At 35.0% G+C, this 26,511-nt stretch overlaps 1 protein-coding gene and 1 long non-coding RNA gene across 3 annotated transcripts in view; one reads left to right on the forward strand and one right to left on the reverse strand.

Moving 5' to 3' along the window:
- Positions 1 to 12,743, forward strand: part of LOC137655618 (uncharacterized) — a 44,810-nt gene extending 32,067 nt beyond the window's left edge. Inside the window, exon 3 of one of the 2 annotated variants that reach the window (XR_011046839.1) lies at positions 12,474 to 12,743. This is a non-coding gene — a long non-coding RNA (uncharacterized lncRNA). The remainder of the gene's footprint in view (positions 1 to 12,473) is intronic. The other variant, XR_011046840.1, reaches the window with a different exon arrangement.
- The window catches only part of LOC137655617 (ribonucleoprotein PTB-binding 1-like), a 599,803-nt gene continuing 576,399 nt past the window's right edge, over positions 3,108 to 26,511 (reverse strand). The window contains 7 exon segments of the mRNA XM_068389528.1: positions 3,108 to 3,416; positions 3,419 to 3,965; positions 4,498 to 5,069; positions 5,347 to 5,437; positions 7,722 to 7,904; positions 8,902 to 9,149; positions 12,448 to 12,733. Coding sequence (XP_068245629.1) covers positions 3,259 to 3,416; positions 3,419 to 3,965; positions 4,498 to 5,069; positions 5,347 to 5,437; positions 7,722 to 7,904; positions 8,902 to 9,149; positions 12,448 to 12,733 — 2,085 coding nt within the window. The 3' untranslated portion in view covers positions 3,108 to 3,258.

The following is a 26,511-nucleotide window of genomic DNA, read 5'->3' on the forward strand; positions in this document are numbered from 1 at the left end:
GTGTTAAAGCCCAAGTCAGGTTTGTAATGTATATGGATATGTACAGCCTTTCTAAAGTAGTTCTGAATGGTGACCACCGTGGTGTGTATAATGGGGAAGGGAGGAAGGAAGACAACAGTTATATGAAGAAAGCCACTACACTGAAATAAAGCCAATAGACTACCACTACGACATGCGTGATCTGTAAGACAGCACAGAGAGAAACACAAAAGCGAAAGACTAATGAAATGTTAAAAGCGGCAAGGAAAAGGTACCTCCCATATCACTTAACAATAGGCAATGACAATTTGAAGAAATCTCATGTTTATATATCTCTAGATCAGTACTTTCTCACAATGCCTTACATAATCACACTGCACAACTGTCACTAGAGGCAACTCGCAGAAAATCGAAAAAGTACGAAAAAAAACAAAGATCATCATCAAGTTGCACAAAATATTCAGCTTAGTTACTGTTTCTGTTTAGATCCATGATGAAAACAAGCAGAAATCAATTTGTAAAAAAAGGAAAAAATATCTATTTACAACTAACTTTGCATAACATCTTATCACTAATAATGCCCAGTACCCCTCTCAGCAACTCATTTCTTAGCCAGTGATTACATGAGCGTGCTTTCATGCAATTGAACAACTTGAACCACCGACCAACGATAGATTTTTGCCGTTTCATGGAATTTCAGAAGTAAATTCCCTAAACTAAATGTTATACAATATTACATGCACATAACTACAATGTGCTCCAATTTCAGTTTAAACAATATTACAATAAATTAAATCCTAAGAAACAAAAGTGAAAACTTAAAAAAAAAAAAATCTGTCATGCAGTGACAATTGAATCACTGTGTTCCCTGAAGTTTTCCATGCCCAGAAAAAAACACAACCAATAAGAGGGAACTTGCAAAAGCATGGCTTCCTTAAGAGCAGTAACAGTGCCTCTGCTCATCTGGAAAGACATAGTTCTTACACAGTATTTAAAAAAAAAAACAAGTCAATTTAGGTATGCAAAACAACATTGCCACAAAAAATTAAACTTTTGCAGCTACCTCACACTAAAATATATTATTTACAGTTTGAAAACTTTACAGCTCCACCAACAGATATGTTGATAATGCCTTATTTAGGGACAGAGAGAGAAGATGCAATTACTAAAATCTAAATTTGTGTTTACATAAAAGTCACCAACTTTGACAATCCAAAACAATCATGTCTCAAATACTCTTTCTTCACAATCTACGTAACATGTCATGTATTATTTTTTTTCTTTGAATAATGCCTAAGGAGTCTACAGCAATCATTTAAACTATCATTTATCTAAAAAAAATGTTTTCAATTTTGACACATCATATTTCTGTAAAATACTTCAATCATCAATGTAAGGTCATACATCAAATTACACACTGTGAACATACACCTGCGTTATAATTAGCATTAAAAATTAAATAAATAAAATATCCAACACTGCTCAAGGCTTTCCAATGTGTGAGTGTGTATGTACATAAATTTATATTCATATATATAATTATATATATATCATATATAAATATATATTATATACATATATCATATATATATAAAATGTATCGTGGTCCACCCACCTTTCATTGCACTTTATAGAAAAACTGGAACCGTAATTTCTCATTAAGGTTACCCTTAAATAAAATAAGACATGGCAAAAAAAAAACAAGACTACAGTTATAAAGTACATAGCCACAGCATTTCAAAGTCAATTTTATTCATAATGCCTTGAATTAAGAAATACTACGGTAATTTTTCCATCACTTTCACATCAGAAGATGATTTGACCCATGTCGTCGAGGAGACGAGTCTCCACTACCAGCATTGAAACTAGTCTTCAGGCAATGTTTCAAAGAGTTCAAGCTAGTGCATTCATGTCTCCAAAAACTACTACTGTAATCAAACGCTCAACTACGAGTTATATCTAATATAATGCCGATTGGCTCCAGTCATTCTTTTAATCCATAGTAATACCTAATGCCCTTAAACTAGACAAGGGTAGTACAGAAGCAGTATACTTCATACGCATACAAACTCCAGCGGGATAATAAATCGACAGATGGGAACGAAACAGAGAGTCTCAAAGAGGATGAAAAGCTTGGCATGTCATGCTTCGATATTAAAAACTAACACTTTCTAAAATATCCAAATCCATTGCAACAAACATCTTATGCTAGTCCCCAAACCAGCAACTATGTGAATATTACTTTATACATGTCCACCAAATTCCACCCCCTTTTAATACACCAGTATGAAAATAAGCCTTCATACAAAATTTCCTCAAAGTCAGTTATTCACAAAAAATCTGAATAAATTAAAAAGCAGCTAAAATATTGACTATTCTTGCTCTGAAAGGCACTTCGTTTTGTGTAAATGGTAGATGCTACACCAGTTCTATTTTGTATATTTTTGATATACTGTACTTTAATTATATACTGTACTTTGTATACTGGAAATTCTTCAATAACTACTATTGTATAATAATAGATTCGCAGCTGCTTTGTGTGTACACACGATATGGTATAGTATATCTTTTCTATATATCTAAATATAATCAAAACTTAAATACTTCTGTAATGCCCATCCCATCCCAAAACCGTCCAAGCCATCACATTCTATAATAATAATTATAATAAGTGGTCCCAACTTGTATTAAAACAGTGGGCTTTCAACTGGTAAACCCTGGAGAAAAATCTGAACACAGGATTGGGTAAAAATACTTTTTTTTTTTTTTGTAGCTGATACAAACCTATTTTTAACAGGTAATAGAAAAGGACCTGGAAAAGAAATTCCAGAAAATACATTTTTTTTTTCTGTAACAAGAAGAGCCTTATATGTGGATCCTGTAAGATTTTTAGGACATAAAAAACTAAATACATCTGCTTTCCAGTCATAATGTGAAATTGTCCTTCTGCAAATTAAAAAAAAACCAGGCTCTAATTAGTTTTACATGTTTTTCTTGTTATTTCTGTGCGACATTATAGCATAACTAAAAGTCAAACGATAAGTCTTGAATCAGATTCAGTGCTTCTTCATCTTTTTGTTGAGGTAGGAGTCTGCATAATGACCACCGAGGCCTTGGGAATGCTGTCCCACATAGCCGTTTTCTGGACTGGGCTCTGGGGAAGGAAGAATATGATTTGACTTCCGCTTCTGACCAGTCGGTGGAGTGGAAAATCCTACGGTAGGAACGAAAGTGTGTGGAGGGGGTCCCATTCCTTTAGCAGTAGTTAGGTAGAGGGGGTTAAGAAGCCGAGGATGATGGTGCAAAGCAGATGGGTGAAGCACAGGAGGCTGCAACATGGCAGGTGGAGGTGCCATGGGTGGGGGAGACCAAGTGGCACCTACTCTGGATGAAACAGGGGAAGCAAATATAAAGGTGGGGGCAGAGGATACTGGAGGGGGTGGGGGCTGGTCCATTGTAGGGGGAGGAGGAGCAACGTGGGTAGGCAAGTAGTGGCCGGGATGGTCGTGCCGTACGGGGCCATCACCGAGCAAGGCAGGCTTGGGGTGCTGGGCGGCAGCGGTCAGCAACATTGACATCAGCTGGTTGGATGGGTAATGAGGAGGAGGAGCTGTTGTTGTGATATGGGGAGGAGGTGGAGGCAGGAGTGTGGTAGCAGATACCATAGTTGGATGGGCAGCAGATACCATCGCTGGGTGGGTATGGGCAAGGCTCACGGGCGGTGGGGCAGGTGCTTGCTCCCCTGGTGCCAAAGTCCCCAGTAACTGTTGCAAGTTATGTGCATTTGAAAGCAAAGTTGAAATAGTGCCCTGCAGGTCATCTTTTGTTGCTTTGGGAATTGATAGCCCGGGCAAACTGGTTAATAGGCCAGAGAGAAATGGACCTAAGCTGTTCTCATGTTCGACTCCATTCACAGGTGGAGGAGCTTCTTCTTCCCAGGATCCTCCATTGTACGGCCCTGAGCCAGGGGTTGGAAGCAGTGGAGTCTGTAATATACATGGGAAAAATTAAAAAAAAGAATAAATAGATACAAAAACTACACCTGTCAGCAGTTTTACAAACACATTACAATACTTTGTTGGTGAAGGAATTATGTGATAATCAACCAATACATTTAACAGTTCCTTTTGCAGACAGGAAGCCCCATTTCCTCCTTGCTGAATATTTCAAGGTTATCACGCAGGAGTCCCTAAGTTTACTCTAAAATCTATTATAGACAAAGTTTATAAGTGAAAAATATGTAAGCTATAAACATTCCTTTCTGATCTGTAAAGTTATTCTTTAGACAGAGCCAAAGAGACGTAATGACCCCACATTAACTGTTAGTGGAGTTTTTGTATGAGATAGGATGAATGAAACATAGAAGATGTCAATGTATGTAGGTATGAAATTGATATCTTTACAAGAGAATATTTTTCCCTTTGGGAAAAAATTGTTTATACCTTGTAATAAAAAAGTGCTATGGTGTGTACTGTACTTTATAATTGCCAAATTATAAGAAAAAAATAAAAAACTTACCTTGGTAGCCTTATGGGTGCCATTTTTGGTGAATCCATTTCTGTAGCCACCTTTCAAAGAACCGTTTCCATTATTTTGGCCCTTGTTTGGTGGGTACCCATTTCTTCCCTCTGATGGGTTTACCTGCTGGGGAGATTGTGGGTCTCCCTGCTGAACCAGTGACTGAAGGAGATTAAGTACATGAGGACTTGCCAGAAGGTTTGAACTAGCATTTGTCTGTTGTAGATGTGCCTGTTGCTGCTGTTGTGTCTGTTGTTGTTGTTGCTGCTGTTGCTGTTGCTGCTGCTGCTGTTGTTGCTGATGCTGCTGCATTTGCATCTGAGCTGCTAAGAGAATCACTAGAGCTGCCTGGGCGTTACTGTTAAGCCCATTTGACGAAGTCGTGGGCGATGGAGGTGGAGGAGGATGAGGTTGAGGAGGGTGGGGTGGGGGAGGACGTATTACAGGAGGTCTATTCGCTCCTCTTGGAGGCCCCGAAGGGGGAGGTGGCCCTGCCCCGTCTCCTCCTCCTCCTCTCCCACCACCTAAATTCTGAATTTGGGTCAGGATGATATTTTGCAGGCTGGAAGCAACTGTGGAGGGGGAAAAAATCACTTATAAACTCACAGCTAGTCTTAAGAGGATATACTTCACATATTAAATTTCTTATAAAACCTCAAAAAGGAAAATATTGTTTTGAATTGCATGGTCAAGAAAGAAATTACTGGTAGGTAGAAGTTTGTAAGATGAAAAGCTATGACCATTATTTAAATCTGAAAATATTAGGAAATCGATTATAGAAACTAATGCCGTAAGAAGGGTTTTTTCCACAGGCAAGTACTTTCATCATGTCTTTTGATATATACTCACAAGCCGGGTTATGTTTGGTGAGATTCTGTAGCTGTGAAAATACTTTGTTTGTTGGAGGCTCGGGTAACAAAGCGGATTTCTTTTTCAGGCCCTAGAAAACAAGGGTGGTTATCAATAACATAAAATGGTGTTCGTAAGTACATTGTTGCAATACTTGAAAGTAAAGTTGCTTAAAATAACCAATTTAATTAACCCTTTTACCCCCAAAGGACGTACTGGTACGTTCCACAAAAGCCAAAAGCCATCCCTTTACCCCCATGGACGTACCGGTACGTCCTTGCAAAATAATGCTATAAATTTTTTTTTTTTTCATATTTTTGATAATTTTTTGAGAAAATTCAGGCATTTTCCAAGAGAATGAGACCAACCTGACCTCTCTATGACAAAAATTAAGGCTGTTAGAGCAATTTTAAAAAAATATACTGTAAAATGTGCTGGGAAAAAAATAACCCCCTGGGGGTTAAGGGTTGGAAATTTCCAAATAGCCTGGGGTAAAAGGGTTAATTTTTGTTACTAGATTCACATTAGTTGCATCTATTATAAGAAGTGTTCAAACTTAAAAATCCCAGTATGTTCACCTTCATACAAACTATCATGCTAATACTGAAATTAAGCTATGAAATACACTTACAGAAATAAGTGTTCTTACGTCCCTTAAGTTTTAAAATGAAATTCAAAACTTACAGTACAGTACTGTATATAAGTACCCTTTACATGTCTTATCCAAAGAAATGATTCTGACAGATGATCATAGATCAAAACTGCTAGTGGAACTGCTAGTGGTTTACCACTCTTTCCTGTAAGCCACTCATTCTCTTTCAACCTACATCAAAGCCTAACACAATGAACTGCAGTATGGTGCATATACATACATACATATACCAAGGCACTTCCCCCAATTTTGGGTATTGTAGGCGACATGAACAAATGAAACAAAAACAAAAAAGGGGACCTCTACTCTCTATGTTCCTCCCAGCCTAACAAGGGACTCAACAGAGTTCAGCTGGTACTGCTAGGGTGCCACAGCCCACCCTCCCCCGTTATCCACCACAGATGAGGCTTCATAATGCTGAATCCCCTACTGCTGCTACCTCCGCGGTCATCTAAGGCATCGGAGAAAGCAGCAGCATATACTTAGAAATATAAACCATCTCCTAATCTCATTAACTTAGAATGGAGCATGTAAGCATACCAAAGTATCAGATTTCTAGAGGTATTTCTTTTTCTTCTTCCTGTCATTTTTTATTAATTGTGCCATCTTAAGGTTTAAAGGTTGCTTTTGAATGGGAAAGGCAATGGACTGGAGCCTAGTGACTAACCAAACATATATATGATCAGCACCTAAGCCCATCTCCACCCCAGGCTAGTGACCAGAGAGGAACAGGGAATGGCTACAGATGACTTTGGCAGGTAGCCCTATAGGCTCCCCAAAACATCCCATCCCTAGTTCACAAGGACAGTGAGATTACAGACACTACTCAAAACTATCCAGCTTGAGCGGAGCTTCAACTCCTGCCACATATATTGCAAGACAGTTTTATGTGGCAAGACAGGGACTTTTCCAATTGTTACTTAGAGTTTTTGAAAACCATGGTAAGACAGGGACTTTTCCAATAGTTAGAGTTTTTGAAAACCATGGTAAGACAGGGACTTTTCCAATAGTTACTTAGAGTTTTTGAAAACCATGATTTATTTTCTTGGTATTTGCAACCTAAATAATGCTATTGTTTAGGTTTTAAGTTTTACTTATGTTACAGATGCACGTTTGGATACTGGTTTCGACTTTATCTTTTGTTGGCCTCATTTTAATTTTACATGTGATAACCTTTTAGATGTTATTAATTCTATCTTAGACAGCTTAGGAACTGGACATTACTTCAGAGACTTGTTAAAATTGATGTTAGTGTTTCCATTCAGTTCCTCAATAGGCTTATCATCCACTCTGCAGAACTGAAAAATCTCACATCATTGGGCAATGACAGTATGAATTAGGCTTTGTTTGCCAAAACACATTGCTAAGCTGAAGGTTTATTGGCTAAGTAATAGAGTACAAACATTTACAGGTGAGCTCGGCAACTCCTGGATTGGTCAACAGTATTATTAATTGATCTAAGTGATTGGTCTGTAACTTTCTTCAAGTTGAGGATCCACTTTTTAAAACTTTTCTCTTATTTTCAAGAGAGCAGATGGTGATACGCTTAGGTCCCCTATTTTGGTCCAATCTCTTTCCAAGATGATGACGATTAATTCAGTACAGTATGGTAAAATTACTTTCAAATACAGGTATATATAGAACAACACTATTCTAGAGATATCACTTTTCCAGTTGTGACTCAGTGAGCTAGAACACTCAATACAAACTTCATTGGACTTACTGGATCATTCAATATCTTCATGTAGATGTTAATAGCTCGTACTCCAGGTATGCAATACTGCACTCTAATACTGTGACCCCGTAACTGATAATTATTCAGTGAGGTCTGCGTCTCTTCTGCTTCTTCCCAATTGGTAAATTCGACCAAACCCCAGTCTTGAAGAGCCCCGTTGCGCATGGCAATCTGTGGAAAGGTGAGATAGTCACTGCATTTTTAAGAAACATATTTGTGGTTTCTAAAGGGATGTTAAGTAACGTATTTGTGATTTCTAAAGGTATATTAAGTAACGTATTTGTCATTTCTAAATGGATGTTAAGTAACGTATTTGTGATTTCTAAATGGATGTTGAGTAACGTATTTGTCGTTTCTAAATGGATGTTGAGTAACGTATTTGTCGTTTCTAAATGGATGTTGAGTAACGTATTTGTCATTTCTAAATGGATGTTAAGTAACGTATTTGTCATTTCTAAATGGATGTTAAGTAACGTATTTGTCATTTCTAAATGGATGTTAAGTAACGTATTTGTGGTTTCTAAATGGATGTTAAGTAACGTATTTGTGGTTTCTAAAGGGATGTTAAGTAACGTATTTGTGGTTTCTAAAGGGATGTTAAGTAACGTATTTGTGGTTTCTAAAGGGATGTTAAGTAACGTATTTGTGGTTTCTAAAGGGATGTTAAGTAACGTATTTGTGGTTTCTAAAGGGATGTTAAGTAACGTATTTGTGGTTTCTAAAGGGATGTTAAGTAACGTATTTGTGGTTTCTAAAGGGATGTTAAGTAACGTATTTGTGGTTTCTAAAGGGATGTTAAGTAACGTATTTGTGGTTTCTAAAGGGATGTTAAGTAACGTATTTGTGGTTTCTAAAGGGATGTTAAGTAACGTATTTGTGGTTTCTAAAGGGATGTTAAGTAACGTATTTGTGGTTTCTAAAGGGATGTTAAGCAACGTATTTGTGGTTTCTAAAGGGATGTTAAGTAACGTATTTGTAGTTTCTAAAGGGATGTTAAGTAACGTATTTGTGGTTTCTAAAGGGATATTAAGTAACGTATTTGTGGTTTTTAAAGGGATATTAAGTAAAGTATTTGTGGTTTATAAAGAGAGAGACTTCAAAATCTGTTGACATAATTTTTTGTACTAGTACTAGAAAATTATTGTAACATGCAAACTTTATTCTTTACCTGACAGTAAGGAGGATTGGTCACTTTGCTGAAGATCCTTCTGAATTCACCCATGTCCCTGTAGTCCTTGGGAAGCTGGTCCACATAAAGGCAAGTGGAATTTAGCGATGCAAAGGTTACATGACTTGGATCCAACCAGTCGCAGACAAGGATGTTCCCCATGAGGTCACGTCCATCCAGTAGAGACTTGGCTTGAAGGGCAACCTCCTTGGTTACATACTCAATGAAGCCATATCCTTTGCTCTCGCCTGTTGATATAAAAAGAACATATGGGAAAGTTTAATTTAAGATTAATATTTAGGTAAGGTCAGCAGTAAATGGCTAAGTAAGTTAACTCCATTATTCAAATAGAATCATCATCCTTATATCTTATCGCCCCAACATTGTATCCACTGCATAGCAGCCAAATTTCATTTGTGTATACACTGCATAGAGGCCAAATTTCATTTGTGTATCCACTGCATAGCAGCCCAATTTCACTCGTGTATCCACTGCATAGCAACATAATTTCATTTGTGTATCTACTGCATAGCTGCACAATTTCATTCATGTATCCACTGCATAGCGGCACAATTTCATTTGTGTATCCACTGCATAGCGGCACAATTTCATTCGTGCGTCTACTGCATGGCGGCACAATTTCATTCGTGTATCCACTGCATAGCGGCACAATTTCATTTGTGTATCCAATGCATATCGGCACAATTTCATTCGTGTATCCACTGTACAGCGGCACAATTTCATTCCTGTGTCCACAGCATAGTGGGACAATTTCATTCGTGTATCCACTGTACAGCGGCACAATTTCATTCGTGTGTCCACAGCATAGCGGCACAATTTCATCCGTAGAGGTCCATATCTGTACAGATTAGTCCCTGTTGACTCCCACGAAGTTATGTGGTCCATTGTCCGGATGGGATGCCTACATAAGCACTCACTTATAATGATTTGCCTTCAATCCTTCCAACTCTAGTTCTTGCTCTATTAAGAATAACCCAAGTAAAATAGTCCCCCTTATCCACAGGTATTACGTTTACAGCCTCCCTAACAGTGGATAATATGGGTGTCTAGGCCCTGAGGACGTAACACAATCTTTTTGCATACATTACAAACATATATACTGTACTGTTAAGTATTGGAATAATAAATGTACAGTACAGTAGTGGCAATAATCCAGTAAAGCACTGCATTGTACTGTAAATAATAAAGTGAAATGTATATATATATATATATATATATACTATATATATATATATATATATATATATATATATATATATATATATGAACTGTACAGTACTAAACTGTACAGTACAGTATAAAAATAGAGTAATAGTAGTGACCTAAAACTGCACATCGATAGTTATGATAATAATACGAGAAAAAAAACTTAGTATCATATCTGTATAAATGTATTGAAATACTGTAGTTAAATTAGGTAGGTGTAAAGAGCTTAATACCCCTATATTTATGTGGAGGATTTGATTTTGCCGTTTAAACTCGTGCTATATGAGGGTACACTCGGGCACACTATTCTATATCATGTCTCTTTTGTTTAAGGCTTTTATAGTTTATATATGAAAGATGTTTAAAGTGTTATAGTTTATACATGAAAGATGTATTTTACTGTTGTTACTGTTATTAAAATATTTCAATTGTTCATTACCTCTTGTATTTTATTCATTTCCTTGTTTCCTATCATCACTGGGCTATTTCTCCCTGTTGGAGCCTTCCTTTATTTTAATTGTTCATTACTTCTCATGAAGTTTATTCATTTCCTTGTTTACCTTCCTCACTGGGCTATTTCTCCCAGTTGGAACCTTCCTTTATTTTAATTGTTCATTACTTCTCTTGTATTTTATTCATTTCCTTGTTTACTTTCCTCACTGGGCTATTTCTCCCTGTTGGAGCCCTTGGGCTTATAGCATCTTGCTTTTCCAAGTAGGGTTGAGTTTAGCTAGTAGTAGTAATAATAATAATAATAATAATAATAATAATAATAACAACTTTGATGTTTCGACTTATAGTTGAATCTCTTCTCTTTGGAGGCAAGCTATTATACAAGGGTAAATAAACAAACCTACTAATTAAGATCATTTGCGATAAAAAATAAATAAATAAATAAATAAAAAAAGAATCTGGGCAAAATAACCTGAACCTTTCCAAACATCCAACTCAGGAACTTGGTGCAAGGGACCTAAACTAATATTCGACAATGCAAAAACAAAAACAGGAGATTCAATTTTCCCATCGCTCCGGGTTCCACGGGAGCGTGAAATCACTCTTCCCCCCTGTTTTAGGGGAAATGGGGATTATACATACATATTCATTTTTTAACTAGAGGCACATTAATACCTTGGTGTAGGCAATCCTCCCTTTATTAAAAAATGCGGTAAAGGAGGAAAAAAGGCTTTAAAATCTAATTTTGTGAGATATGGAAAACAGAAGGACGTAGAAAATTACTTGACAGTAACGAAAAAGAATGTGAGACTTTCTTGTGATGTAAATGCTAAAAAAATTGAGAGATATAAATTTTATTTTAATTATGAAGCCCACTGACAATGCTGATATTAGATAAAGCCAGGTATGAATTTATTTAGTTATAAACATTTTTAAAGTGGAAAATTGTAGTGAAAATTTTAAATTGAAAATTAGGTTGAAAATTTTTACCTCGCCCTCTATTACTAGTACTTAACAGCCACCCCCCCCCCTCTCTCTCTCTCTCTCTCTCTCTCTCTCTCTCTCTCTCTCTCTCTCTCTCTCTCTCTCTCTCTCTCTCTCTCTCTCTGTATTCGGTTACTCGCCTCGAAGGGTGTGACAATGTGCACTATTTTGGAATGAGGTGTACCAGCAAATCTTGCGTCCAACTGTACATGCCATGAAAATCAACAGAGATACCATTTGATTTAATAGTGTCTAGAGCTTTCCAACCCTGCCTGAACTTCTAACTGATTTGAGTGTCCCAACTACTGTACTAGGCTACTGTATATTTCTCTAATCTTTGGTAGTGCCATAGCCTCTGTACCATGGCCTTCCACTGGTAGTGCCATAGCCTCTGTACCATGGCCTTCCACTGGTAGTGCCATAGCCTCTGTACCATGGCCTTCCACTGGTAGTGCCATAGCCTCTGTACCATGGCCTTCCACTGGTAGTGCCATAGCCTCTGTACCATGGCCTTCCACTGGTAGTGCCATAGCCTCTGTACCATGGCCTTCCACTGTCTTGAATTAGAGTTCTCTTGCTTGAGGTACACTCTGGCACACCATTCTATCCTATTTCTGTTGTTGTTTTTGAAGTTTTAGTTTATATGTGAAATATCTAATTTAATGTTGTTAATGTTCAGAAAATATTTCGTTTTGATTGTTTACTACATCTCTTGTAGTTTATTTCCTGGTTTCCTTTCCTCACTGGGCTATTTTTCCCTGTTGGAGAACCTGGGCTTATAGCATTCTGCTTTTCCAATTAGGGTTAAAGCTTAACTTTTAATAATAATAATAATAATAATAATAATAATAATAATAATAATAATAATAATATTGTCCTCACCTGTCTTTTCCGATCTCATGAGGAAGCAGTAGGACACTTCGCCGAAGGATGACACGAGAGAAGCGAATTCCTCCTCGGTGTGATTGTTAGGCAGCCTTGCGACGCACAGGAGTCCTTCGGTGTTGGAGGGCGAGATGGTGACCTTGTGTCCCCTCAGGGTGTGTTGACTGGACTTGGCCCAGGTCTCGAGGACCTCTGGTTCGGCCAAGAGGACTCGCGCAGACCCGTTCGAAGGCTGAAGCTGCACGCTGTGGACGAGGTATCCGGATAGCAATTCTCTCACTTCCTGTTTTGGGGGAAAAGAAGAAGATTTTGTTGATATCTGAAGTCTATAGAACCAGCGTCGACTAAGTTTATAGATTGTTACAAAGGAGGATACAGAAATATTCAAGTGTGGTTTAGAAGGATACAGAAATATTCATGAGTGGTTTAAAAGGATACAGAAATATTCATGAGTGGTTTAGAAGGATACAAAAATGGTTTAGAAGGATACAGAAATGTGTGTGGTTTAGAAGGATACAAAAATGTGTGTGGTTTAGGATACAGAAATATTCAAGTGGGGTTTGGAAGGATACAGAAATATTCAAGTGGGGTTTGGAAGGATACAAAAATGTGTGTAGTTTAGAAAGATAAAGAAATATTCAAGTGTGGTTTAGAAGGATACAAAAATGTGTGTGGTTTAGAAGGATACAGAAATATTCAAGGGGGGTTTGGAAGGATACAAAAATATGTGAGGTTTAGAAGGATACAGAAATATTCAAGTGGGGTTTGGAAGGATACAAAAATATGCGAGGTTTAGAAGGATACAAAAATATGTGAGGTTTAGAAGGATACAGAAATATTCAAGGGGGGTTTGGAAGGATACAAAAATGTGTATGGTTTAGAAGGATACAGAAATATTCAAGGGGGTTTGGAAGGATACAAAAATATGTGAGGTTTAGAAGGATACAGAAATATTCAAGTGGGGTTTGGAAGGATACAAAAATGTGTGTGTTTTAGAAGGATACAGAAATATTCAAGTGTGGTTTAGAAGGATACAAAAATGTGTGTGGTTTAGAAGGATACAGAAATATTCAAGTGTGGTTTAGAAGGATACAAAAATGTGTGTGGTTTAGGATACAAAAATATTCAAGGGGGGTTTGGAAGGATACAAAAATGTGTGTGGTTTAGAAGGATACAGAAATATTCAAGTGGGGTTTGGAAGGATACAAAAATGTGTGTGGTTTAGAAGGATACAGAAATATTCAAGGGGGGTTTGGAAGGATACAAAAATGTGTGAGGTTTAGAAGGATACAGAAATATCCATGTGGGGTTTGGAAGGATACAAAAATGTGTGTGGTTTAGAAGGATACAGAAATATTCAAGGGGGGTTTGGAAGGATACAAAAATGTGTGTGGTTTAGAAGGATACAGAAATATTCAAGTGTGGTTTAGAAGGATACAAAAATGGTTTAGAAGGATACAGAAATATTCAAGTGGGGTTTGGAAGGATACAAAAATGTGTGTGGTTTAGAAGGATACAGAAATATTGGTTTAGAAGGATACAGAAATGTGTGGGGTTTAGAAGGATACAGAAATATTCAAGTGTGGTTTAGAAGGATACAGAAATATCCAAGTGTGGTTTAGAATGATACAAAAATGTGTGAGGTTTAGAAGGATATAGAAATATTGGTTTAGAAGGATACAGAAATGTGTGGGGTTTAGAAGGATACAGAAATATTCAAGTGTGGTTTAGAAGGATACAGAAATATTCAAGTGTGGTTTAGAATGATACAAAAATGTGTGAGGTTTAGAAGGATACAGAAATATTCAAGTGGTTTAGAAGGATACAGAAATGTGTGTGGTTTAGAAGGATACAAAAATGTGTGTGGTTTAGGATACAGAAATATTCAAGTGTGGTTTACAAGGATACAAAAGTATGTGTAGTTTAGAAGGATACAGAAATATTAAAGAGTGGTTTAGAAGGACACAAAAATGGTTTAGAAGGATACAGAAATGTGTGGGGTTTAGAAGGATACAGAAATATTCAAGTGTGGTTTAGATAGAAGGATACAGAAATATTCAAGTGTGGTTTAGATAGAAGGATACAGAAATATTCAAGTGTGGTTTAGAATGATACAGAAATATTCAAGTGTGGTTTAGAAGGATACAGAAATATTCAAAGTTGTACACATTTTATTACATAATATATACGTAGTTGAGTTATCAGTCTATAAAAATATACTACCACTTTAGATTTATGATTAAAATATCTATTTTATTTCTAGATATAAATAATAAAATATCTATGTTATTAGAATTAATTTAATAACCACAATACATATTTTATTTCAATCCGATATCAATATTCAAAAACACAACACAAGACATTCAGAATGATAAAGGATAATATACAAAAAAGAATATCCAATTTTTTTTTTTTTTTTTTTTTTTGCAATTACTCCTGCACTGCAAGGAATGGTTTATTGCAAAATATAATTGTTTAATAATCCACTAAAATAGTTTATCGTAGCTACTGACGACATATGAAGTCCGCTTCCAAGAAAAGAAGTCAATAACTAGTTGACAAAAAACAGGAACATTTAATAATAGCAGACAGGTAACAAACATCCAATTTTTTTTCTCTCTCTCTCTCTCTCTCTCTCTCTCTCTCTCTCTCTCTCTCTCTCTCTCTCTCTCTCTCTCTCTCTCTCTCCAGATAGAACACGCGCAGGGTGTGCTACATAAGAAACTTATTTCCCCCTTAAACTACTCTGCTAAACTTTGGAATTCTCTTCTAACTTCTGTTTTCCGAGTCTTACAATCTGCCTTCCTTTATAAGACAGGTCTATTGCTTCGTTAGTGATGTGACGGGGCCGAGAGAAGGTTGTGAACTCAAAGGCAGTATGAAAGCAACTGAGTTAATTTATTATAGAACACTCTCCTTTATATACAAAACCTCAAGGTAACAGGAAATTACATGTTCGAGAAACAGACAATGTTACAGAGGCGAAACGCAAACATGTTTATTCTGGTTCTTTTTAGTGCGAGGGAAGAGCGAAGATACAAGCATAATATATACAAAATGAATTATGTACGATCGTGTGACACACGGTTGGTACAGTGATGAAGCCCTACACATGTTTCTTTGTTTATTTCTGGCTTTGGCTATGAAATTAGGGGGGGGGGGGGCTTGCTCTTATACATAGAAATCATCCAGACAGAGATATCTGTGACTCGCCTTTATGAAGACTTGGGCTCACAACTATCCTTTCACTAATACAACAAATGCAGGACAAAGGCCTCAAACATGACCTTAGTCAAGTCTGGGGTTTGGCCATTTTCATCACCACGCTGGCCACTGCGGATTGGTTGATGGCGGCAGACTATAGTCTGATCGCTCACAGCAAACCAACATAGTATGGGTGGCCCTGACTAGTACAACTTTGCTGATCATGGCGATACACAAACCGTTTGTGTATCGCCATGATCAGCAAAGTATCCTCACTCGGAAAGGTTTTATATAAATTCCAAGCATTCCAAGAACTAGGGTTGTAGCTTAGCTAATAATAATAATAATAATAATACCTTGGTTGTCCCCTGTACACTGTTACGTTTTTGTCTTTATCATCTCCTACCTCCCTGCACTGATAACAGAACCTGTTTAAGCCTACCTTCGCATGAATTAATCTGTTTGAATGATAGTGACATTCTCGCTCTGAACTGTTTGTACATAAACTCGTTATTTATTGAATAAAGGTTACTAGCAACCACCTCACCTCCCCTGCATTGGATTTCGCTCTTGCCGATTCTCTTCCAAATTATTCGGAGGCCGAATAAGCAAGGGATAATTAATGGCCCGATATAAATAAAATGTTACGGACAAATTACTGTAGAAATTAAACGCGCATCGCGACGATAAATACGGGAACAAAATTCCATTACTATTTAGTGGCGTCATTACTACGACAATAATTATAAAGCCATTATATTAGCGGCTGCAATTGGGAGAGAGAGTTTTTTTTTTTTTTTTTTTTTTTTTTTTTTTTTTTTTTTAACTACGAATCCCATTCGAACCCGTAAACCGGATAAGCTAATTTGTGTTCGAACATTATGATTACTAAGCCTGCATAATGTTCAAAATTTAGATTTTATGTTTACTATCGTAACAATAATCTCATTCGGACACGTAAACCGGATAAGCTAATTTGCGTTCGAACATTATGATTACTAAGCCTGCATAGATATGTACAAAATTTAGATTTTATGTTTACTATCGTAACAATAATCTGTACTGTAACGATTGAACACCTTATGTGGAACACGGGCTTTTGAATAGAACGGACTTGTAATTATAATACGTAATCATACGTTTGGAGATAATGAAAATTATTATTATTAAGTCACTATTTTCTTGCCTATCACTGTTATAACACTCGACTGGGCAAAATAAGGAAAATAATAAAATGTTATAAAGTGGGAACGAAGGCAATTCTTAAGTCTGGCGAAGGATCATGCAGTTATACATACATACATATACCAAGGCACTTCCCCCAATTTTGGAAGCTAGCCGACACCAACAAATGAAGAAAAAAAAAAAAACAGGATATAAGACAAATTAATATAAGAAAATATAGAAAATATAAAGCATTCCTTTTCCCATGGCTCTTGATGCCTGAGTGTAACCTTCTGCCACTTAAGACAAAGCGAATAAAATTATGACCCTGACAAAATCGTAATCGAGTCTTTTCTTGATTTTTTTTTCTTTCCAAATTACTCGAAGGTTAAAAGGCCGTTCATGAATGGGTGAGGCAAGGGACAGTGACATTGCCCTATCAAGCAGGAAAATGCCATAGATACTGACCATATATACATATGATCAGTGCCCAAGCCCCCTCTCCAACCCAGCTAGGACAAAGGAGGGCCAGGCAATGGCTGCTGAGGACTCAGCAGATAGACCTATAGGCTCCCCAAATCACCCCCATCCTTAGCTCACAAGGATGATGAGGTTGCAGCGACGGAAGAAACTAACGAGTTTGAGCGGGACTCGAACCCCGGTCAGGCTTTCAACAGTCAGGGACGTTACCACATCGGCCACCACAACGGAAGAACTTGTTATTGAAATGAACAGACTTGACAGTTGTTTAATAACTTTTAGCAATGTAAATAAATACTGTGTGGTCTATTTCCTTCATCAACTGTGAATATAAATTTCTGTTCTTATGTATAATGCACTTTAATCCTAATGGCAGAGGTCAAAAGTTAACCAAACCTTAAGAAGCTTGTCAGAATAATTTAAAAAACAAAATGGAAGCAAATGGAACCTAATACATTATGGAAGTCATATGAAATCTGGTGATTCTGGAACCTCATTTAAATCATTGCCCCTTGTATCAAACACCTACGGTTTCATGCAATTTTCAGTAGCAATGAGTTTACTTAGTCATGTAGTTAATTTTGCAACAGATGATTTTTACAATCTACACAGATTTTACTTTTAATTTAGGCTAAATAATAATAATTTTTAACGGTTTCATGCAATTTTTTGTAGTAATGAGTTTAGTTAGTTATGTAGTTAATTTTGCAACAGATTATTTTTACAATCTACACGGATTTTACTTTTAATTTAGGCTTAATAATAATAATTTTTAACGGTTTCATGCAATTTTCAGTAATAATGAGTTTAATTAGTCATGTAGTTAATTTTGCAACAGGTGATTTTTACAATCTACACGGATTTTACTTTTAATTTAGGCTTAATAATAATAATTTTTAACGGTTTCATGCAATTTTTTGTAGTAATGAGTTTAGTTAGTTATGTAGTTAATTTTGCAACAGATTATTTTTACAATCTACACGGATTTTACTTTTAATTTAGGCTTAATAATAATAATTTTTAACGGTTTCATGCAATTTTTTGTAGTAATGAGTTTAGTTAGTTATGTAGTTAATTTTGCAACAGATTATTTTTACAATCTACACGGATTTTACTTTTAATTTAGGCTTAATAATAATAATTTTTAACGGTTTCATGCAATTTTTTGTAGTAATGAGTTTAGTTAGTTATGTAGTTAATTTTGCAACAGATTATTTTTACAATCTACACGGATTTTACTTTTAATTTAGGCTTAATAATAATAATTTTTAACGGTTTCATGCAATTTTTTGTAGTAATGAGTTTAGTTAGTTATGTAGTTAATTTTGCAACAGATTATTTTTACAATCTACACGGATTTTACTTTTAATTTAGGCTTAATAATAATAATTTTTAACGGTTTCATGCAATTTTTTGTAGTAATGAGTTTAGTTAGTTATGTAGTTAATTTTGCAACAGATTATTTTTACAATCTACACGGATTTTACTTTTAATTTAGGCTTAATAATAATAATTTTTAACGGTTTCATGCAATTTTTTGTAGTAATGAGTTTAGTTAGTTATGTAGTTAATTTTGCAACAGATTATTTTTACAATCTACACGGATTTTACTTTTAATTTAGGCTTAATAATAATAATTTTTAACGGTTTCATGCAATTTTCAGTAATAATGAGTTTAATTAGTCATGTAGTTAATTTTGCAACAGGTGATTTTTACAATCTACACGGATTTTACTTTTAATTTAGGCTTAATAATAATAATTTTTAACGGTTTCATGCAATTTTCAGTAATAATGAGTTTAATTAGTCATGTAGTTAATTTTGCAACAGATTATTTTTACAATCTACACGGATTTTACTTTTAATTTAGGCTTAATAATAATAATTTTTAACGGTTTCATGCAATTTTCAGTAATAATGAGTTTAGTTAATCATGTAGTTAATATTGCAAAAGCTGGTTTATATCTACACAGATTTTACTTTTAATTTAGGCTAAATAATAATAATTTTTAACGGTTTCATGCAATTTTCAGTAATAATGAGTTTAATTAGTCATGTAGTTAATTTTGCAACAGCTGATTTTTACAATCTACACAGATTTTACTTTTAATTTAGGCTAAATAATAATAATTTTTAACGGTTTCATGCAATTTTCAGTAGCAATGAGTTTAGTTAGTCATGTATTTAATTTTGTAACTGGTGATTTTTACAATCTACACGGATTTTACTTTTAATTTAGGCTTAATAATAATAATTTTTAACGGTTTCATGCAATTTTTTGTAGTAATGAGTTTAGTTAGTTATGTAGTTAATTTTGCAACAGATTATTTTTACAATCTACACGGATTTTACTTTTAATTTAGGCTTAATAATAATAATTTTTAACGGTTTCATGCAATTTTCAGTAGCAATGAGTTTAGTTAGTCATGTATTTAATTTTGTAACTGGTGATTTTTACAATCTACACGGATTTTACTTTTAATTTAGGCTAAATAATAATTTTTAATGACTCTAAGCATTTTCATACCTAAGGTGTACAAGCAACTTAATCCCCTTAATTTAAATATTATTTCATTGTGACTTTCTAGAGTCCAGGGGTTCCCCAACCTGGGGTACATGTACCCTCAGTGGTACATTTTTAACTCTTCAGGGAGGGGGGGGGGTACATTGAATCAAGACAGAATATCCAGTACTGCACAATACATGATATAATATGCATTGACACTGAATAATAGAATTATATCACAATGTAATCTGTATTGAGAGATTGAATCGTAAAATTATATCACAAAATCAATTTCATTGTTTCTTTATTTCATCCTGTATTACAGATACAGAGGAATGTATAAGTGCCCAATGGATACAGAAGAACAAAAACTCTATTTCATCCTGTATCACAGATACAGAGGAATGTATAAGTGCCCAATGGGTACAGAAGAACAAAAACTCTATTTCAGCCTGTATCACAGATACAGAGGAATGTATAAGTGCCCAATGGGTACAGAAGAACAAAAACTCTATTTCAGCCTGTATCACAGATACAGAGGAATGTATAAGTGCCCAATGGGTACAGAAGAACAAAAACTCTATTTCAGCCTGTATCACAGATACAGAGGAATGTATAAGTGCCCAATGGGTACAGAAGAACAAAAACTCTATTTCAGCCTGTATCACAGATACAGAGGAATGTATAAGTGCCCAATGGGTACAGAAGAACAAAAACTCTATTTCAGCCTGTATCACAGATACAGAGGAATGTATAAGTGCCCAATGGGTACAGAAGAACAAAAACTCTATTTCAGCCTGTATCACAGATACAGAGGAATGTATAAGTGCCCAATGGGTACAGAAGAACAAAAACTCTATTTCAGCCTGTATCACAGATACAGAGGAATGTATAAGTGCCCAATGGGTACAGAAGAACAAAAACTCTATTTCAGCCTGTATCACAGATACAGAGGAATGTATAAGTGCCCAATGGGTACAGAAGAACAAAAACTCTATTTCAGCCTGTATCACAGATACAGAGGAATGTATAAGTGCCCAATGGGTACAGAAGAACAAAAACTCTATTTCAGCCTGTATCACAGATACAGAGGAATGTATAAGTGCCCAATGGGTACAGAAGAACAAAAACTCTATTTCAGCCTGTATCACAGATACAGAGGAATGTATAAGTGCCCAATGGGTACAGAAGAACAAAAACTCTATTTCAGCCTGTATCACAGATACAGAGGAATGTATAAGTGCCCAATGGGTACAGAAGAACAAAAACTCTATTTCAGCCTGTATCACAGATACAGAGGAATGTATAAGTGCCCAATGGATACAGAAGAACAAAAACTCTATTTCAGCCTGTATCACAGATACAGAGGAATGTATAAGTGCCCAATGGGTACAGAAGAACAAAAACTCTATTTCACGAATGTATAAGTGCCCAATGGGTACAGAAGAACAAAAACTCTATTTCATCCTGTATCACAGATACAGAGGAATGTATAAGTGCCCAATGGGTACAGAAGAACAAAAACTCTATTTCATCCTGTATCACAGATACAGAGGAATGTATAAGTGCCCAATGGGTACAGAAGAACAAAAACTCTATTTCATCCTGTATCACAGATACAGGGGAATGTATAAGTGCCCAATGGATACAGAAGAACAAAAACTCTATTTCATCCTGTATTACAGGGGTACATAGGAATCTATAAAAATGCCCAATGGGTACAGAAGAACAAAAAGGTTGGGAACACCTTTTCTAAACTAACTAGTAACTCAAGAACATCGTAGAGAACTCTGAGGAGAACAGTAATTTTCTTTTGCCCAGTGAACGAAATTCAGGGGTAAAATGAATAAAGACAGCTAAGGAGTTGAATCATTGTAGCTTCCGACGTGACGTAAAATTCCACATATGGATCTTGATAAATATTGATAAATTTGTTCATTCATTTGTAAATAAATATCATTCCTCTTATTAATTATATTTCTCCCTGATCTAAATATTAAACTAAATAAGATTTTAAAAAAATAAATTAGTTAATTTTTATCTTTAAGTAATCTTTTGTACTATATTTTGAAAAAAAAAATTAAAATATATGTAAATAATTCTGATGATAAACAAATATTCATTAGAATCAGATAAAAATAGATTCTTAAAAAAATAAATTATTTAATTTTTATCTTTTAGTAATCTTTTGTACTATATTTTGATAAAAAAATAAAAATAAAATATATGTAAATAATTCTGATGATAAACAAATATTCATTTGAAACAGGTAATCGTTTATCATGAGTATATAATGTTGCTACTATTGTTATGGTTGCTATGACCTTGACAGGATATTAGTATTCCAAAGGAATATTGATTTGTCACGACCGCATTCCAACTGGAACTACCTACAACGACTGCTACTTCAGATCTATCCGAGTATGTATGTATGTATGTATGATGTATGTATGTATGTATATACATATATATATATGTATGTATATATATATATATATATATATGTATGTATATATATATATATATATATATATAGAGAGAGAGAGAGAGAGAGAGAGAGAGAGAGAGATAGATAGATATATATGTGTGTATATTTATATATATATATATATATATACACATTATATATATCTATATATATATATATATATATATACATATATATACACACATATGTATATATATATATATATATATATATATCTATATATATATATATATATATAAATGGACATCGACAGGGCATATAATGAGAATGACAGATAACAGATGGATATTAAGGATAAATGAATGGGTCCCTAGAGATTACAAAAGAAGGAAGGGAAAACGATGGATTGAAAAACTAAGAAAATTTGCGGGTATAAACAGGCATTGAAAGACTTTAAAGAGACGGAAGCGGAAGGACATGTCTGGGGCCTTTGTTCTGCAGTGAACTAGCAACGGCTGATTATGTATATGTGTGTGTGCATGCATATATATATATATATATATTATATATATATATATATATATATATATTATATATATATATATATATATATATATGTGTGTGCATGCATATATATATATATATATATATATATATATATATATATATATATCATCATCTCCTACGCCTATTGACGCAAAGGGCCTCGGTTAGATTTCGCCAGTCGTCTCTGCCTTGAGCTTTTAATTCAATACTTCTCCAGTCATCATCTTCACGCTTCATAGTCCTCGGCCATGTAGGCCTGGGTCTTCCAATTCTTACTTAAGGATTATATAAAAAAAAAGAAAATAAAAAAACCTAGCATTGTATCCAATAACGAAGAGTAAGAGAAGCCACATAGTCAAATTAACACAAATGTTAAGGGCCATTTCTGGCTGGGGTGGTAACACCAATAACTGCATCAAGAGGACGTGTTTCATAGTGGTCGAAATCGCTCTTTTAACCTCCAAACAGGCAGCTATTCCGCAGGTCGTAAGTCTTAAGGAGGTGATTTGGTCATCATGCAAAATGCCATTTGGCTTCAGGTCCCCGAGGGAGCTCAGCCAGAAGTCTGCCTTGCCTTTGGAGAGGACTTCCCCACGTTAGATTTAATCTGGATGTCTTTAATGATCTGGCCAATTATTATTATTATTATTATTACTATCCAAGCTACAACCCTAATTGGAAAAGCAAGATGCTATAAGCCCAGGGGCTCCAATAGGGAAAAATAGCCCAGTGAGGAAAGGAAATAAGGAAATAAATAACTGAAGAGAACAAATTAACAATAATGTACAGTATACTGTATATTTCTCTGACCTTTGGTAATGATCTTCCTAATAGGGTAGTTGAATCGCTAGAACCTCAAAATTTCAACCTTGCAGCAAATGGTTTTATGTTGAACAGGCTTACATAAGTCCTTTTATAGTTTGTATATAAAATATCTGTTTTAATGTTGTTAATGTTTTTAAAATATTTCATTTTAATTTTTCATTACTACTTATATTGTTCATTTATTTCCTTGTTTCCTTTACTCGCTCGGCTATTTTTTCTTGTTGGAGCCTTTTGCTTATATAAGCATCTTGCTTTTCCAATTAAGGTTGTAGCTATGCTAGTAATAATAATAATAATGATAATACGCCACATAGTCTAACCTTTTCATAAATTAGTTGATTTCGGGTGGTTTTAATCTACGGTCAAAGTTGTTAGCAGATTTCGGATGGTTTTGATATAGAGTTATGGTCTTGTTGATTTCTAGCAGTGAATAAAAGAATAAAATTACATATTGGAAGAACATATCCCAAAGCGATATATTGTTGTACCACAAATCTTTTTAGTCTTTTTCGTAGATGTTTTTTTTTTAATTTTTGTTTCAATTCCAGTCTTTTTTTTATCAAGTACAAGCATCTAGTTTCTTTCTAGTTAAAATCCATCGATTGATTATTTTTTCTTCTGCTTAAGTACAAGCATCTAGTTTCTTTCTAGTTAAAATCCATCGATTGATTAATTTTCTTCTGCTTAAGTACAAGCATCTAGTTTCTTTCTAGTTAAAATCCATCGATTGATTAATTTTCTTCTGCTTAAGTACAAGCATCTAGTTTCTTTCTAGTTAAAATCCATCGATTGATTAATTTTCTTCTGCTTAAGTACAAGCATCTAGTTTCTTTCTAGTTAAAATCCATCGATTGATTCATTTTCTTCTGCTTAAGTACAAGCATCTAGTTTCTTTCTAGTTAAAATCCATCGATTGATTCATTTTCTTCTGCTTAAGTACAAGCATCTAGTTTCTTTCTAGTTAAAATCCATCGATTGATTCATTTTCTTCTGCTTAAGTACAAGCATCTAGTTTCTTTCTAGTTAAAATCCATCGATTGATTCATTGTCTTCTGCTTAAGTACAAGCATCTAGTTTCTTTCTAGTAAAATCCATCGATTGATTCATTTTCTTCTGCTTAAGTACAAGCATCTAGTTCTTTCTAGGTAAAATCCATCGGATTGATTAATTTTCTTCTGCTTAAGTACAAGCATCTAGTTTCTTTCTAGTTAAAATCCATCGATTGATTAATTTTCTTCTGCTTAAGTACAAGCATCTAGTTTCTTTCTAGTTAAAATCCATCGATTGATTCATTTTCTTCTGCTTAAGTACAAGCATCTAGTTTCTTTCTAGTAAAATCCATCGATTGATTCATTTTCTTCTGCTTAAGTACAAGCATCTAGTTTCTTTCTAGTTAAAATCCATCGATTGATTCATTTTCTTCTGCTTAAGTACAAGCATCTAGTTGCTTTCTAGTAAAATCCATCGATTGATTCATTTTCTTCTGCTTAAGTACAAGCATCTAGTTTCTTTCTAGTTAAAATCCATCGATTGATTCATTGTCTTCTGCTTAAGTACAAGCATCTAGTTTTCTGCTAGTTAATATCCATCGATGTGATGCATGTTCTTCTGCTTAAGTACAAGCATCTAGTGTCTTTCTAGTTAAAATCCATCGATTGATTCATTTTCTTCTGCTTAAGTACAAGCATCTAGTTCTTTCTAGTTAAATCCATCGATTGATTAATTTTCTTCTGCTTAAGGACTAGTAGTTATTATTTTCCAAAATAGTTACTATACCAAAAGGTGCTCTACCCATGCTAGTTGCAATATAAATAATTACTAGCATTCTGCGCTGGTAATAACAGCGGTGGATTAGCTTTCTATGCTAATAAAAATACTAGCGGTGCTTGAGTGTCCTTCGTCCAAGATCTTGCATTATTCATAAGGCAAAAGCATAAGTGCCTTACAGATAATGCCCAATTTGCTTTGTCGATTAGCTAATTATGTAATTAAAAGGGCTATTTGCTTGCTTGATGACCCCAAGTCTTGAAATACTCTCCGATACTGCAGCGACCGTCTGCACGATATATAACCTCTCTCTCTCTCTCTCTCTCTCTCTCTCTCTCTCTCTCTAAGAAGGTCCCTTTTACATTTCTTATCAATCTCTAAATTTTAAGATTCTCTCTCTCTCTCTCTCTCTCTCTCTCTGAGGGCCCTTTTACATTTCTTATCAATCTCTAGATTTTTACAAATTCTCTGCTCTCTCTCTCTCTCTCTCTCTCTCTCTCAGGGTCCTTTTACATTTCTTATCAATCTCTAAATTTTTACAAATTCTCTCTCTCTCTCTCTCAATTAAAAGCTTGTAACAAAGATTGTACGGTTTTGTATTCAGGTAGAATTGATATTGCAGGTGTGCTCTAGTTGCAAAGTATTTGCACGATTGCTTAGATATCTATTGTCCTTACTTGACAAAGAAATATTCTCTCTCTCTCTCTCTCTCTCTCTCTCTCTCTCTCTCAAGAAGAAATTCCACACATATCTCTTTCTCTACATGACTGCTGTCTCTGCAAAACTTTTTTTTAACAAGTAGTTCTCTCTCTCTCTCTCTCTCTCTCTCTCTCTCTCTAAAGAAGAAATTCCACACATATCTCTTTCTCTCTACATGACTGCTGTCTGCAAACTTTTTTTTTTGAACAAGCAGTCCTCTCTCTCTCTCTCTCTCTCCTCTCTCTCTCTCTCTCTCTCTAAAGAAGAAATTCCACACATATCTCTTTCTCTACATGACTGCTGTCTGCAAACTTTTTTTTGTGAACAAGCAGTCCTCTCTCTCTCTCTCTCTCTCTCTCTTTCTCTCTCTCTCTCTCTCTCTCTCTCTCTCTCCCTAAAGAAGAAATTCCACACATATCTCTTTCTCTACATGACTGGT

This window comes from Palaemon carinicauda, chromosome 16 (genome assembly GCF_036898095.1).
Source record: "Palaemon carinicauda isolate YSFRI2023 chromosome 16, ASM3689809v2, whole genome shotgun sequence".
Classification (NCBI taxonomy): Eukaryota; Metazoa; Arthropoda; class Malacostraca; order Decapoda; family Palaemonidae; genus Palaemon; species Palaemon carinicauda.